Source organism: Cygnus atratus, chromosome 1 (assembly GCF_013377495.2).
Source record: "Cygnus atratus isolate AKBS03 ecotype Queensland, Australia chromosome 1, CAtr_DNAZoo_HiC_assembly, whole genome shotgun sequence".
NCBI classification, from domain to species: Eukaryota; Metazoa; Chordata; class Aves; order Anseriformes; family Anatidae; genus Cygnus; species Cygnus atratus.
The window spans coordinates 77,147,738-77,164,538 of record NC_066362.1 but is presented as its reverse complement, the minus strand read 5'-3'; the positions used below and the strand labels follow the sequence as shown (position 1 = coordinate 77,164,538).

General features: G+C 39.4%; 1 protein-coding gene across 2 annotated transcripts in view; it reads right to left on the bottom strand.

Annotated features, from left to right (window-relative positions):
* Nucleotides 1-12,396, bottom strand: part of ETNK1 (ethanolamine kinase 1) — a 31,710-nt gene extending 19,314 nt beyond the window's left edge. Inside the window, exons 1-4 of one of the 2 annotated variants that reach the window (XM_035540778.1) lie at nt 12,129-12,396; nt 11,767-12,006; nt 1,181-1,440; nt 231-371 (exon numbers count right to left, since the gene is read on the bottom strand). In XM_035540778.1, the coding sequence (XP_035396671.1) occupies nt 231-371; nt 1,181-1,440; nt 11,767-12,006; nt 12,129-12,332 (845 nt within the window). In that variant the 5' untranslated portion in view covers nt 12,333-12,396. Of the gene's footprint in view, nt 1-230; nt 372-1,180; nt 1,441-11,766 lie in introns of both variants that reach the window. The other variant, XM_050708371.1, reaches the window with a different exon arrangement.
* Between the last annotated feature and the right edge of the window lie 4,405 nt (nt 12,397-16,801).

Genomic DNA, 16,801 nt, shown 5'->3' with positions numbered 1-16,801 from the left:
ATAACAAGAAATATATGAATACACAGAATATATCAAACAAATTAGAAAACTATCCTGATCATATTTGACACATATATAGCTACACTGGTATGCAAGAGTATGACAGAATGTAAGATCTTGTATACTTCCTAGATTGGGTGGCAACCCAAACTATTTTTTTTTTTAAATATTCTTCCAACCATCATTCTAAAAGAATGGGAAGTCAGGAAAGCACATAATCAAATAACTACCTTTTATTTACTTCTTCATCCGCAAATTCTGTGGGTATAAGAGAGAAGTATTTTCCCATCTTCAACCAGAGGTTTGATTTAGGGATCCAACCGTTGTGCGCATGGATAGTATGGATTTTAGCAAGCTGTTTGGCAATAAGTCTTAAAAGAAAAAAATGTAATGTTATATTTGCAATAGATTAGACAGCCTTTATCGTATCTTTCCTAGCAAAAATAGATTTAACAGAAACATCATAGGACATCCAGCAAAAGAATCAAAAGAGCATAAATAAGAGCAGCACAGCTACAAGGTAGCATCTTTCTAGAGCCAAAAGGCCTTTAACAGCACTAAGGGTAGGGGGGAGCACTGGTGGGGAGAGGAATTGGAGTTCAGCTACAGCATGCATTATGGACCTTTATTTTCACTCTTCAACTTGCTTATCTTTAGAAGAGTTGACTTAAATTAGCTACAGTTTTTAGGCAACAGATACATTTCAGCAAACACATGAAAGTCTACAATCTTAAGAACACCAGCATCTTCTGTTCACTGCTAATTGTATGAAAATTATGTCTCAGTGAAATATATTGAGCCTATTCACAGATGAAGAAGACCAGAAACAGGGCTAGGATGACTTGATTTAATGAAGCCCAGCCCTGTAAAGCTGCACCACATCAAATAACTTGCCTAGCAGAAGTGTTGAAGTGTTAAACACTCACAATAAGCAGAACTCTTAACAAGTGTATCTAGTCTTCCATGGGAGCAACAAGGATCACTTGTTCAAAACTGAAATATGATTAACTAAGACATCAGAAAGCAAGCAGTCACAACAGTGAGCATCAGTTTTGTGCAGGTTTATACAAATATTTATTTTTTGTCTGCTCATAAGCTAAGCCTGAGATCCTTTGGACAGATCCTGACAGAACATCATATATGTATCAGAGAATTCAGAGAAATAAATTTAGAAGTTTACCTGAAAATATCAGGATTGCACACATGCTCTGGATCCAGTGCTTCTCCCTGCATGAACTCATAGCACAGGCCATTATTGAAAGTACAGTATAGCTGAGGTGCACAGCCATGGGCCTGCAACACACGGAAACTCTTCACTTCCTCATCTCGATCAACTAAGAGCTCAGTCTTATTTCCATAGATTCTAACTAGAACCACATCATCTGTTGTGTCACCCACGTAGCAGCCAATTAGTTTATTGGTGATTCCATCAGTGAACAGCTGAAAAGTAAAAAACAATCCGTAAGTGACTTAGATCTGTACTTCCAGGGTGCAAGAGAAGAATACAGGGTTATTCTTTGGCTCAGAAGACAATCTTCACTAGATTAAACGTTAAAAAAGAAATCTACAAAGATTTTTCCATTTAACACATCAAGAGAAAAACATGAAAACATGCCACAGTGAACTACTGAAACACTACATGTAAAAGGCAGTAACTGAAAGCTCAATATTATAAAACAAATTCTCACATAACCATGCTGAAAAATGATAGCTGAAATCAAAGCCCAAACAAGGTGGCCATCCTAAAATTGCAACGAAACTGATCATGAACACAGGGCAGCACAGAAACCGTTCTGATGCACTTCAGAATTTCATTATTTGCTGATCAGTGGACAAACACTAGAAAGATATTCTTGGAGTCCTAAGCTACTCCTTTAAAAAGAAAGCAACGGTGAACTGCTTCTGACCCGAGTTTTATCTTCCCACTAGTCTTGAGGTTTTACTGCTTGAGAACAATTTGCAAAGTCACTTTGGCTACTGCACAAATTTGATGGAGTACTTCAAATCCAAGACCCCGGTCTTCAACATCAGGTACCACTCCAAATTTAAAGAGCTTCTGACAAGACTCACTCTTCCATCATTCTACTTCATAACTAGTACACGCCACTCAAAAGACAAACAAGCATTTTAAGACTTTATTAAGATACATACAACAGCAGTTTTAAAGCCCTTCAATTTACTTTTGCTTCAGTGACCAGTGTAGTCACCAATGCCTGAAAATACAGAAGGTGAAGCAAGTAACTTTCCACAAAAAGAGCATTCATCATTTGAGCATTTTATTTACATCTAATGGCAACTTACTCATTGCCCTTCAGACAACAGTGGGGGTATGACTGCTAGAAGTTCTTAGCTATGGCGGGAGAAACCAATTCCACCACTAACTGCTGCTTCTCCTTTCATGGGACTAAACTAGCGATTAAAAGGTCCTGCAGATGCTACCAGATTAGCAGGCTAAATCCAGAGTTACTAGGCCATGTATACATAGCTGCAGGCAGTCAAGCATTTGAAAGCAAACCAAGAGTATCACAGCAGTTCTCTATCTTCTCCTATAATCTGGGACGGTTTTACAGCTCAGAAAATAGGTGCTCAGTGCTGTAAAACTGTGCCCAGTCAACCCAGAGTGAACACTTACAAACTTGCCAGATGAGCATTACCCATCCTAACTCCAGCTCCTAGTGTCTCAAGGGCAATAGATGAACATTTTCAGGTGACAAGCACACTTTCAGACAGGCAACATCGCACGCAAGAACACCAACGTTTTTCTGAGTACTTAACAGACTCCTGCTGTTTTAAACGCAAGTGAAAAAATTACAGTTATGGCACTCACAACCATAAATCGCATTCATGTACATTTGTGTTTAAATTCATGCCTTTTCTCACACTGTTGCATACCCAAGCACTAATTAAAACTAAATTATAAAAGAATCAACCATTACACAAAGCGTCCTTTAACGACCTTCCACTAAAATAAGCAACCAACAGAAGGCAACTTCAAGTTGGTTCACATATGCATTTAGATATACACAGTTTTCCCTTTGGTGGGCATCTTTTAACTAACTTACCACCTTTCTTTAGGAGGCACTTTTATCATCAATTCTCATTCAGTAAACTTCTGGCACATGAGGCAAGTGGAGACACAGCCTGATCACCTGCATTTGAACATTTTCCAACTATGCAGGTACTGGAAGCTGCAAGCACTTTTGCTTAAGGCAACCCACAAACACTGGGGAAATTTTCTTTCACAACTGACGTAAGTCAGACTCGGAACAAAACTACTGACCAAGGAATAGGCCTGCTGCATTTCAGACCTTACAGGAAAGCTTAACATTAAAAAAAATATACTTTTTCCCCCCTTTTAAATTACACATGTCAACAACAGGCCACTTCTCTACATGCATCACTGTCCCTGAAAACCTTGGAGGAGGTGTTTGTTTTTTTTTGAAAGCAAAGCAAAACAAGTCAAACTGACTTTTTTTTTTCCCTCCTCTAAGGTTAAGTGGGTCTAATTTTGAAATGCCAAGTAGTACCATTCAAACACAAGTTAGTTTATTTTTCAAGTCTCATGGATTTGGAGACATCAAGCATAACCAGGAGTTTTTTAAACCCTTAAGACACACACACACACAGTTTCCCTGTTTAGAAAGGGAGGAACTCACAGAGAAAGATGTGTTTTAACTATCACATCTTGCTTTACTCAGATTTTTTATGTGATTAAGCAAACAAACTCAAAAAAAGCAGAAAAAAATGGTAGAGGATACGGAAAGTACTCTGCATAAAAAGTTACGGACAGTCAGTCTCGCACAAATAGGTTCAGCAAGTCATGCCATAAAGTCAAATTAGCCTATTCACATGATTCACCCAGAATTAGGACTTTATAATTTACAGACACTTTTATTACTAGCTATTAATAATCCAAAATAGGAGACAAGTAATGAAGTCTTTGCCTTAAACAGTCCTCAAAGCACCCAAAATAACGTTACACTTAGCACAACTTAAAAACTGTACAGTTTAGCATACCTACTGGTTTCCACGGTAAGATACATTTATACTTTTAACACTACTATATTTTTGTTTGACACTCACACAGATATTACAAGTTTTCTCTAAGATAAGGATGACATGCCTGAGCAATGTTATCTAATTTGACCAAGCAGAGTATTTATTCATTTCAAGTGTGGCTTGTAAATCATAAGTGACACCTCTGTAAGGACATCATCTGTCCCCACCCCGGTAAGTGTATAGTCACAGAAGGGACCTCCTGTGATCAATGTGGAAGTACTGATTCTCATGCTTTTCAGTATACAAACAGAATAAACTCAAAAAGTTGAAAGAGTCCACCACCAGAGTTATCTGCTCCTGAAACATGTCAGAAGGATACGCTTTCACGTTCTTAGCAGTTCTCAGAAAGAAATAACTTGCTTAGTGACATCCACATATACAACAGTTGTGCTACGTTAAGGTTTAGGGTGAAAACTTTCAGTCTAAAAGCACTGATGTTTTCAAGATATGAGCACCTGGCACACAGGTAGCTCCTGATTCGTTCCATTATGTACCTCAAAACACAATCTCTTCACAACCATATGCTGGCTGAAAGTTTCTATGAAATCAAGTCAGCTTCAAATCACTGGAACTTCTGCTACCCCTTCCTACGTGTATAAAAATAACTGTCTAATCAAGCTTGCCCTTCTCTCTGTGCAGGATGGCACTATGGACAACAAGAGCAGGTTCTACGGTCCTGAGAAACAGCGATAGCACAAATAACAGAGACCTAAATAGTACTGATGCAAAGAACAGTAAGAACATGAGGTTTGCTTCTGATGGTCAAACTGAAACTTCTGGCCACCTCACAGCTTTTGTCACACTGCATAGGTCTATTATCCCCTCAAAAATAAGCCTCAATTCGCATTAATAAAAAACAACTCCACAACAAGGAAATTGGACTCCCTTGACTTATAATTTAGGAACTCTAGTTCTTATTAGCATCTATTTGTAACATGCTGCTATAGGTAATTATTTACACCCAGGAGCATTTTATTTATTGATTCTTAAGAAGGCAGAAGAGTTTGCTTACTTTTCTAATAACATAGCAGACAATTTCCATACTCCAGCATGAAAAAACATTTAATGTTGTCTACCAATAAAAGAATGTAATTTATTCAATACACAATTAATGCAACATTTAAACAATCTGATTGGAAGGTCTTCCCTGAAACAAACTGAGATGCAGCAGAGCAAAACATCAGTTCTGTAACAAAAGCATGATCAGAACAGACCCCTATTATAGAGGTAAGAAAAAAAATATCAGTAAGCTCTCAAGGTCATGTAGAAGATGGAAAAATCTACAGTGTTACATATACCAGGTAGGAAATTCTTGAAATAAATCTAGAAATACAGAGAGCCAATGGAAGCAAAGAACACAACTGAGTGCATAACACAACAAAAAAAAGGCACAATTCTGGTACTCTAGTAGTCCGTAAAAACTTAAATATTGTGATATGTACTAATCACCTTGTGGTACCTACTTTCAGGTGATACGATGCTAAGCTACAGCTGAATTCTGACAACATTCCTGGAAATGATATTTATACTGGCCCACGATCTAGGCAAGAAATACAGGAGGAGATTCAGCTAGAAGTCAAGACTCTCAAGGCTCTCCAGCTCTTGGAAACAAACAAATTGTTTACTGACATATGAAGTGAAGGTGAGAAAACTACAAATGAGTTATTCAAGTGCAGTCACAGAAAGCAGTAGATAGAAACAGGACAGGTCAAGTAGGTCCAGGAAGAGCAGAAAAAATGTCTTTTTTGAGACAGCTTACTTTAAAAGCAATTATACTTTAAAAATCTCATAATGATCAGGTTATTAGATTTCTGATAAAGGCATGCACTGGATATATCCCTATCTCATAAATAAGTGGTTCAAAAAAGCTTGTATATGATCCTATTGTTCCAGGTGTTCAAAAGAATGAGAACCAAGTTATGATCACATGGAACATGCATGAAAAGGCAGAAATTAAGCGTCACAGGGGGAAAGTAGAAAGCACTTACCACCTACCCAGCAATTTTTTTCCACAATTTTTTTCCAATTTTTGTCCTTACATCCACTGAAGGAAAAACATCAGAAGCAGTACTGTACTGCTGCAGAAATAAACAGGAATGTGAAGTTTCTACATCGATAAGAAGGGCTCTCCCTGGTTCTGCTTCTGAACCCCCAAAATGAGAGGCAAGATCTCCAGAAAGGCATATATTTATAATATATGCTTCTTGAAATTTTCTCAGCATTAAAATTTCTATTGTAAGACGCAACTTATTTTTTTCTGGGAGAATACAGTCTATGCAGGCACATCCACAAGCATACCTCTGCCAAGAATTCCATAGCTTGAAACAAGGCTCATCATTTCTCTTTTCTTTTTTTCAGCTACTCATAAGAGAAGCCGAAGTACTGACTACTGGAAAATGCAGGTCTCATATGTCAGAGAAACATCATTCAAAGGTCCCCAGGCTCTGGAGCCACAACCCCTAGGCCATCACACTTAGCAGTTGGAAGCCAGTGCCTACATGACTTGAGCTATCAGCTGGCTATGAACAAGCACCATTTGGTGTGAGAAGTAGGAGCTAGCAGGAAGCCAGTAAATTAATGGTGCCATTCTATGCTAAGTTTGGCCAGAGGCTGAACTACCAGTTCTCCAGTGAACACTTGGGACACCCAGCCATGACAGCAGCATGGAGAAAAAGCAATATTACTACTACTGCTTCCCATGCCATATAGTATAATAAACATTTTTTGGCTTCCAAACAATCAAGCCTGCAGCTTCAAAGAACAATTCAGTGTTGGTTTTTTGTTTGTTTGTTTTGTTTTGTTTTTTTTTTAAGATGTGAAATTTCATGTCTTGCATATCCTCAATATGAAGACCATTTAAAATTACATGCAGAAATCTATTATAAAATACTGCAGATAAATCACTGTTTGCAATGACTGGTTCTGATCTAAATGTGTTACAAGATGAGTTATTTTTATTTATGCTAGAATAAGTCTCCAAAGAAAAATTATTTCATCTTCTTTCTGAAGAATATTCTCCTACCTAAGGAGACACAGTCAACATCTGATAACCAGTTAAGAGACTTGTGTAGCAGCAAATTGTTTTAGAACTTTCTACAGACTACAAGATACTGATTAAAAGTTACAGACATAAAAATAAACTAATGTAATGTATAAAAGGAGTCAAGATTTTAATTCCAAGAATGAATTTGCTACTCCTACCCTGGAGACTTTCGACATGAATTGACATCTAAAAGTGAAAAAGTCACAGACTAAAGAGGAACATCTTTAGAAAGCTGTCTTCCTTTCTGATATCACAAGCCTTTACTGGAAGTTATGTGCCATTACATAGCCAGGTAAGAAACAGGCTGTGTCTTAGCAAAAATTGATTATCTGTACCTAGAATGAGACTCATCAGTACAAACACACCTATACCATGCACAGCAGGATTACATCATACTCTGTGATGTGGCACACCAATTAAGACTTCACCACATGAACATGATTGCTGTTCCACCCACTGATGCCATAAAAATTCCTTTACAACAAGAAATTATCTAGCATCAAACACTTAATGAGAACAGAGAAACCAATCAGCATCAAATGACATCTACTACCTAAAGTTCCCAGTTGCTGTGACACTGTGTTCAAGGTACACCTCAAATTACAGTTTTTCCACAATACACCATCAGTGTAGCCCATTCTGAAACAATTTCACGTTATTTTCCTTCACTCATCCTTCCTCTAAGTAGTAACTACTTCCATAACTGTTGAAGATCATGATATCTTAGAACAGCTAGGCAATAAAAAACACCACTCTTGAAAAAATGTAATAGCATTCAGATTCAGAAAATATTACAGTTTGCTTTGTTCCCTGTGAGATTAATGTTTTGCTCCCATTCAATTATCTCATTGCTTTAAATCCCATATACAGTCTGTTTAAATAAACTGAGTATTTTAAGTAGTTCAGAAATCTGAAGCCAGGCATATTTTGTAATAAAGAAAATACAAACATGCACACAAGAACAGAACTCTGAGCAGCAGCCAAAAAATACTAATTAAAGAAAAGCTATTGAGCACAAGTCAGGAAGGAAAAAAAAGCAGATAGACGGGGGCAGAAAAAGCTAACCGGATATATAAGGAAGTAAGGTTTAAGTTAAGTATTTTGTTGGCTGAAGTACAAGTCTTTCTAAGCACGACTAAGTCCTTATGAAGGATAGTAAGCCACAGTAGTGAAGTCATGCAAAGCGTTGATAAATGCAAAGACATGTACATCCTGAACAAAGACAGCACTAGACCACAATATTCCATAATGTGTGTGTGAGCAAGAAACACTTGTGAAACCTTTTTGGAAATGATATGGAACAAAGTTCTAGAGAGAAGCTTGCAGATTCTAAAAGTAAATTTCATTCAATAATTGAATCTCCTCCTCCAAAAAAAAATTCTTTTCTCCCCCCTTAGGTTTGTGCAAGGACAAGAACAGTGTTTGCTAGCACGCAATTTTATCCCAGATCCCCAAGTGATCTTGCAGCTGAATTTTGGATACATATCACACTACGCAAATAATAATAATAGTATTAATTTACACATTTAAGTCTCTTCACCAGTAAGAGCAAGCACCCGTTATTTTTAACGGGTAAATGAAAACAAATACAGATTGTATTCCCTGCTCCCTAGTATTATGCTGTAGAGAGGCGACTATGTATTAACCTACTGAATCCTTTGTTAGGAACAGACCTATAGATGTTCAGTAGGTCATGGAATGAAAGAATCCTGAGTCTACACTTGTTGGAGGGGTCACTGGCTTTTCTGTACCATAACCAAACACTGATCCTCCTTCAAAAACAAAGTTTCACCTCCATAAAAGAACGGAGAAAAAAATTCAGATGAGAAAACTTAGGATATTTTTACATTAGGAAGATGATACAACCTTTTTAAGGCAGGAAAGAATTAAATACAGGTAAGGTTTTCTTTTGCATTACAATTTTTATATTCAGGCCAACTCATTAGTAATGTCCACTGTCACAGTTTAAGCTGTTCACTAATCCAAAACAGGGTTTGAGTTTTGAAGGGCATTTTACTTCGTGAAATCCCCAGGCATTGTTCCCTATATTCACTTCAACCAACTTCTGGATTAAGCAAACTGTAAGCTTTCACCAGGAGGTTGAAGCCTCCAGAGAGATTCCGTCCAACTTGAACTACTCTACTCTATTATTTTGATCATGTTACAGAATCAGAAGCTACTAAAACAAATATGTGCCTTTTGTGATAATGACATAGCTTTCTGAAAATGTAAAGCAGAGAATGCAAACCTCGAGAATTTAAGATTTAGAAAATATAATACCCAGTTCTACACAGCTTCCAGTACATCCTCAGATGACTACTGCACAACCGAAGTATATGAAGTTCATATTTAGACAGGAAAATTTTGCTTCTCCTTATAACTACAAAACAACATATTCATGTTCTTATACATTGGTAATATTCACGTATAACTGGAGACAGGAGATGCATTTAAACTGCCTGTGATTCAGCAAATAGTTGGCAATGCTTACAGATTCTAGAATTTCTAAAAATTCTGCATTGAAAGGATACTTTAAACAATGAATATTTAATTATTTTCATCCTGTCCTACATTTGTTTTCTATACTGATAGAAAAAAAATCTAAAGTCATGAGTATACTTTAAACTTACAAATCTTACAAGAAGTAAGGATTAAACATTAAGATGTTCTAAATACAGTTCCAGAATTGTTTCACTGACTAAGCAGTTTGACACACAGAACAGTAAGGTTTTTTGCAAGAGACGTTGATTAACTTTTATAAGTCAAGCCCTGGACTCTGCAACTTCTTACTCACTGTTTTGAGCCAAGAATTACTTGAGAGCAAAGGTAGCTAGCAGCAGAGTTCAACAGAGGTAGCAGTTCCTTCCACCTACCAACGTTCTTTGTCTACTTTGCTATGATGCTGCTGTTTCACATTAGTCAAGCATATTTTCCACGTGATACATGATTCTCATTTTTTCCTCCCTCCTAAATAAATGCCTATCCAATGAGAAGAATCCAGGGCAGACCCTGTTAGCTCCATCCTTTGAACAAAAGCAGTCATCTTCAATTTCAGCATCTTACCATATGCGACGCATGTGTAACCACATGAATTCTTTGTTGTTATGTATATACATAACAGTTTAAAAACAAACTAAAGAGTAAAAATAAAAGGCTACTAAAGAACTTCACAAGTAAGATGATGTTCTGCTGTTGCAAACAAAGAAAACAAAAAAAAAGAGTAGAAAATGGTTTGATTTTAAAGTAATTTGGTTCAAACAAGATTGAGACAATTTTTAGACACAAACAGTTAACCAGACAGTAGCCTATTACTTTACTATTGCATGACCAGTCAAATAAGGCCCTGTTCCACACCAATGGTACTAGTGTTTTTTATTCTAATTGCTCCTTCTTCCAAATTGAGTGGTGAAGGAAGGAAGTGGGTTTGGTTTTTTGTGTGTTCCTGTGGGGTTTGGTTTTTAAACATGCTAGAACTTTCCTGAAAGGTCAAGAACATCCCACTTTAAAATGAAAATGTTTCAGTTTATTAGGATGCTTGTATGAACGAAAAAAAAAAAACATGATGTTGAGAAGTAACCCATCAGCAAACTAGAACATACCCACAAACAGGGACCCTGTTTAATAATCCCTGAAGAAAAATATCCCACCTACACTGGGACTGTGCTTCACTTACAACTGCAGCCCACAGAGAATTTACTTCAAAAAAGAAAAAGCATTAGGTTTGTTTTCATGCTAACTGGGTTGTGCAAGTCAAATTTCTATCATCCAGAAACTTCAGAAAATCGAAGCCCATTTATGAGTTATTACCACAACACGCTCAGTTTTTCTATGGGAATTATTTCCAACTGTTAGCTCACCTCAGAAAAAAAAAAAAAACTTCACGAAAATGATACACCTCCGCACACTGTTAACTACTGAAAAAACAGGTTAAGAGGACAGAAGAAAACGCCCAGAGGAAGGCAGGCTGCAAGCGATGCGCCGCTTTTCCCAGCTACACCTACCGAAGATGCGTGCGGTGCTAGGTGAGGTATATTCTAGAAGCGCTACAGCGCCCAGTCCTCCAGCCGATGATTCATCACAAACACGAACGCTCGTTCACCTAGCGAGGCACCGCTGAACGCGCGGCGGTACCGCCCCGGGCGGCGGCGGCCGTTACCTCAGCACCTCCCGTTACCTCGGCAGCCGTTACCGCGGCGGCAGCCTTTACCTCAGCGGCCGCCCCCTCCCTTCCCCGGCTTCCTCCCTCGCCGCCCTCCGGGGAAGGGGGGGTCTCCCAGTTTTATGAAAGCCCCTGCTCGGCACAGTGATGGGGGGGGTCCTCCTCGACCCCTCGCCGTCGGGGCGGCAGGACCGTTCCCCGCCCCTGCCTGGAAGCGGGCTTCAGGGGGGAAGGGCGCGGAAGGAGGAAGAGGAAAGCGAGCGCTGGGGCCAGCAGGGGGCAGGGGATGCTGCCCGGCCGCGGCGCCCCGCCCCGCCACCAGCCTGCCGAGCAAATGGGGCTCGGCGCAGGGGGCTGCGCTGGGAGGAGGCGGGGGGGAGGGGAAGGAAGCGCGGCGGCAGCTCCCCCGCACAATGGCCGCCCGCCCGCCCGCCCTTCCCTTCTCTCCCCTTCCCTTTCCCCCCCCGCCGCATCCCGCCCGCAGGCCCTGCGGCGCCCCCCGTACCTGCAGCGTCACCTCCTCGGGTCTCCAGTGGGGCCGCAAGCGACGCAGGAGCTGCAGGGCGCCCTGACGGCAGCCGGGCCCCTCCCGCTCGCTGACTGTGATGTCCAGCTTGGGCACCTCGGGGGAGCCGGGCGGGACGTGGATGTAGTTGGACATAGCGGCGGGCAGGGACGAAGGGAAGGCGGACGTGACAAGGACGGACGGCTCTCGCTGTCGTCTCCTCCGCGCTGGACCCGGCAACTGAGGGGGGAAATTTCCACTGGGGCTCTCGATAAAGCGGCTCCACCTCCCCCGGCTGCGGCGCGGAGCAGCCTGGGACAGCGGGCGGAGCCTGCCGGCGCCCTGCCCGCCCGGCCTCTCACCTGCTGCTTCAGCGCCCCCCGCCCGGGCAGCCCCGGCAGGGCGGAGGCGGGCACGGCTCGTTTGCCGCCGTCAGTGTGTTGCCTTTCGTTTCTGTGCCGGCCTAAGTAACGCCTTTTTTTTTTTAATTTCTTAATCATTATTCTTCCTTCCTGCGGGGTGTATACTTGCCTTGCTCCACTTTCTGCGGTTTCAGCCGGTACCATTTGTATTCCCTCCGGGTGCTGAGGAAGTATCGCGCTGTTCGTCCGCCCTGCTTTAAATATCTTCGTAAAGATCAGCCATCGCATAAGCAATGCGGAATAAAATTATCTTGAAAACCATGCTGTCTGCAAGCTTTGATGGGGCGGTTTGAGATCTTGTTTTCAGCCAAAACAAAAGCCCAGACTATACCAAAATAAAGCACGTTATTTTTATTTTTTTTTAAAAAGGAACTGATACTAATTTTTTGGACATGTTTATATTATCCATAATACTCCCACAAGTACATGCCTCCCATTGCATTCTGTGATCTTCCCATGTAGGCAACACTGAAGACACAAGAAGTTCTACCATAAAGCAAGTTTATTGGGTTAGCCTAAGACACAATAACTACACAAACAGAATAATGGCCAGGCTTTTCCCTGAAGAGTTTTTACTCTAAATAGACGCAGGTCAGGGAGAAAGGGCATAACATCCGTTCAAAATGAACAATGCTGAGAGGGAAATGGCAAGTTCTACAGTTTCAGTTATTAATTTCATATGCACTCCTCACCAGAACCATGGCACATCAGTAACCTTCCTGCCATGTCATCCACTACAATCTACTTGGGAACATCTTGTTTTTTACCAAGAATGGCTGTCTTCTTGTCACTGAAGGGCTTTGCATAGCCTAAGTACACCATCACTTCTGCTCCCATTATTTCTATTGAACACCTAACCTTAACCCATAGTTGTTCTTCACCTTTATGCCTCTCCCCTCAGATGGAGTTCAACATTTGGAGTAGTCTGTCAACAATTTCTCAGGTCATTTTCTTCTTACGTCTCTTTTTCTCTCATTCCTCATTATTACGAATCTTAGTATTCTCTTCCACTTGAACTTTGGCTCAGACCTCCTCTGGTGTTTAAAATCTTTAGAGACAGGAATCTGTCTTTGTGGGAGTTCAGGAAACAAAATTCCCTTCTGTTGTATTTTAAATGAAAATATAATGTTTGTGGGTTGGTGTTATTAGTGTTAATATGTTTTTCTGTATCAATAGCCTTTTTCTGTCAAGGATTGAAAGAGTAAGATGGGGGGATCAAATTTCTAGTGTCACTAATGTCATAACATTTCCAGATCTAAATGTTATAGCTTCAGTACATTTCTAGTGGTAATATGCTTTTGGCTTGCCTTTATTTAAATCTGTTCCTTAAAAGAAACTATTCAAAGTTCTATAACCGTCTTTCCTGTCATTTTGCATGTCTTTTTGTATACATTGGCTCACTGCCTCTTAAAACCTTTTTTCTCCATCTCACCTGACTGGACTACCCCATTTCTTCCATTAGCCCACTCCACTTTTCTTCTTTAAATGTAGGACATTTTTAAAGTTTAAACTCTTTTTTATTATTATTAAAAAATACTTCTTCAAACACAGATCTCATCATTTATACATTATTCAGTCTTTTAAGTTAGTATTAGCATAGTAGCTAATAGCATGGTAGTAGCATAGCATGATAGCACTCTATCTGATCAGATGATACAATGCCCTCTGCTTCTACTTGGGCAGTTTGGTAGATGATAAGCTAAGACTTATTTACAGATTAAGGGCAAAGTGACATTTTTGTTAAAATAAAATGTCAGAAGTTGAATGCTCCATCTTCCGCATGACCTGGTCTAAACAGAGATTCAGTCATGCTAATACAGAACAAAATACTTATTCCTGCCAGAAGCTGTATTACTTTCAGTTGTTTACTCTGAGAAGCCTTGCTAATTTGCCAAAGTCTGACTAAATCTCCAGAATTTGGCTGTGAATGTGTTTTAAACATAAGGGGAGAAGCTGGAGCCATCATGGTGTTTAGATTGTTTGGGAATTAAGGAAACTGAAAGCTCAGTTAAGCTTTTAGACTACTAAATATTTATCAAGTTAAAAGAACTAGGGATGTTTAGGCAGCAGCACCTTCATCTATTCTGGTCATGGTATAATGGCACATCCTTTTTGTTTGTCCTCAAAGTGCATGGGTAAATCTTCATTCCCGTTTTAAAATGGTTGAAGGAAAGTTAGAGCTAGCTGCTAGCTCTGTTTCCTCTTTACCTTATGTTTCCTGCAAATACTTGCTGTGTCTGAATCAAACCCCAGAAAACATGTTCTGAAGACAGGGACTGTTACTCAAAGTTTCCAGGAAGAGTATTTTTTTCCTTTTAGAAAAAATATTTGTCCTCTTTTTAATCCTCCTGAAACCTGTACCCTACAAACTGTGAAATTCATTAATAGGAACTCTAGTGCAATCTTCACAGGCTACAAAGCATTCAGGTCAGCTACAGACTTGTTCTTTAAAAGACCTGATGTTTCATGAAATAAAGGCTTGGGAACACAAAATGCATCTTTTTTAGACACACCCTACTAAATAAAGTCATCCTAAGGCTGACCTTATAAACGTACACAACATGGAACTGGAAAAACCCGTGTGCTTTAGTTCTCTCCCACGCTGCACTCTACCAGCCAGTCTGGGTATCGACTACCTACAGCCTGTTTGAACTGCTTATCCTCACAATTCTGCCATTCTCTTTTCCATCTTCTGCTAATCAGAAACCAGGTTCTGCCATTTCATTTATTTCTACATTTTTAATCTTGCTTTTAGGTCAGTGCTGCATGCTTTATAAGCTCTTTAAAAAAAAAAAAAAAAAAAAGGAAGAAACATCAGGCTTAGAACCAGTTGTAACTTCCCAGATGCAGTTCTCCTGGCTGCTTGCCAAACCCAGTAATTCAGTAATTGCTTCAGAAGAACTCTGCATAAATGTGACTATGAGTCGAAAATGTACCCCTTCTAGCCATAATTAATTTAATAATAGTTTGCATACTTGAGAGTCTCAAAATACTGTTCTTATATTGTCCTAATCTTACAGATAGAAAAATTGAGTCATAAGGTTAAACCTGCCATTAAACCAGTCAGTCAGTGGGCCTGGAAATAATTTTCGAGTTTCAGTCCAGTCCTTTGATCACAGCATTTCTTCAGGGCTTTAAAGAATGTCATCTCTGTTGATTATCCAGCATGTATTATTTGTGTCAAGATGAATCACATCTCTGTACACACAGTGTTAAACTGTAATTCAACTCTTATATTTATTTATTATATTGATTTTTAAAGTGCCTGGTGCCCTAGCATCCATATTGATTTACCAGCAACAACTCTCAGCACACAAAGTTGATAGTTCTATCATATGTTTATTGTACTCTATAAACAGATTTCATTTTAATGTTGGTGAAGACTAGCTTGAAATGTATTATTTTATAAAAATCTTGGCAGTTTATAAATTTCTCTAAGATGGATACTTCTTGGCATGTTGTTTATATGGTAAAAACTCTTCTCTTGTGCAAGTTGCTTGACAGAATAATGGATTATAGCTTTTTCAAGCGTATTTTGAAAGCCACATATGATAGAGTAAAAGCTTCAATGCTCATTGCAGTTTTATTACTTCATTTTCTAGTAGCCCAGTTAGTGACATGCATGTGACACATTCCATATGATAACCTAGTTGCTGGCTATCCTACCCCTGTATTTTTCCAGTATGGGAGTGGTGCTGTGCATCATGTAATCTTTATAACAAGTGTGGTTACATGTGAAATAGCTTAGTGGTTTCCATCTCTTTCAGTTTTTCAGGGTTTCACCTGGAAAACTTAGCAGTTCTCCTACTGGAAGTCTGGACAACTGTGGCAATAGGCTTGCTTACCTCCAAGGCTGCTTCAGGTAAATGCACAGATGTCTTCCCTCTGTTCTGTCCCTGGCTCAAAGTCTGGGAACCACAGGTTGAACTGCTGTGGATAGTTACCCAGTCACACATACTCCAGGAAACCTGACCTCAACTGAGCAAAACACTTAAATGCATTTAAATTAATCTCAGTTCAATGAAGAGACAAAGCCTGCTTAAGTCAGTAGGGCCAAGTACATGCTTAAGCATGTGTTAAATCACAATGAGCAGCTCAGCAAGAAATTCTGTTATTTCTCTGTGCTGGAGGGACTAAACCGTACATTTGTTTATGGGTATTTATAAAACTAGGCAAGGCTCTTTGTATAGCCCTTGCGTATAAAGAAAGAAAAGAAAATCTTCATACTAATTATGCTACTCAAAAATATAGATTAAGTAAAGCAGCACAAAATAAAAAAACACAAAAAGGCCACTGTCTGCATTTATTTTAATAGAAAAAAAAAGAAGAGTAATTGCAAGTTGATTGATCTAAATTTGAACTGTACACGCATACAATAGTTTGCCATATCCTGAGGTTTTTCTCAAGGGCAACAAGTATACATACTGTGGAAGTACTCAGATTGAGTCTACTGGGGTAGATTTAGTATGCCTCACATGCAAGAATAAATTCACGCACAGCAACGTAAAAGGAGGATTTGAACAGCTTTTATATCTTCTAGAAATATCTTTGTAACATATTATTGACTAATAAAACATCCTCCTAGAGGAAAAAGTTATAAACCTCAGTAATTT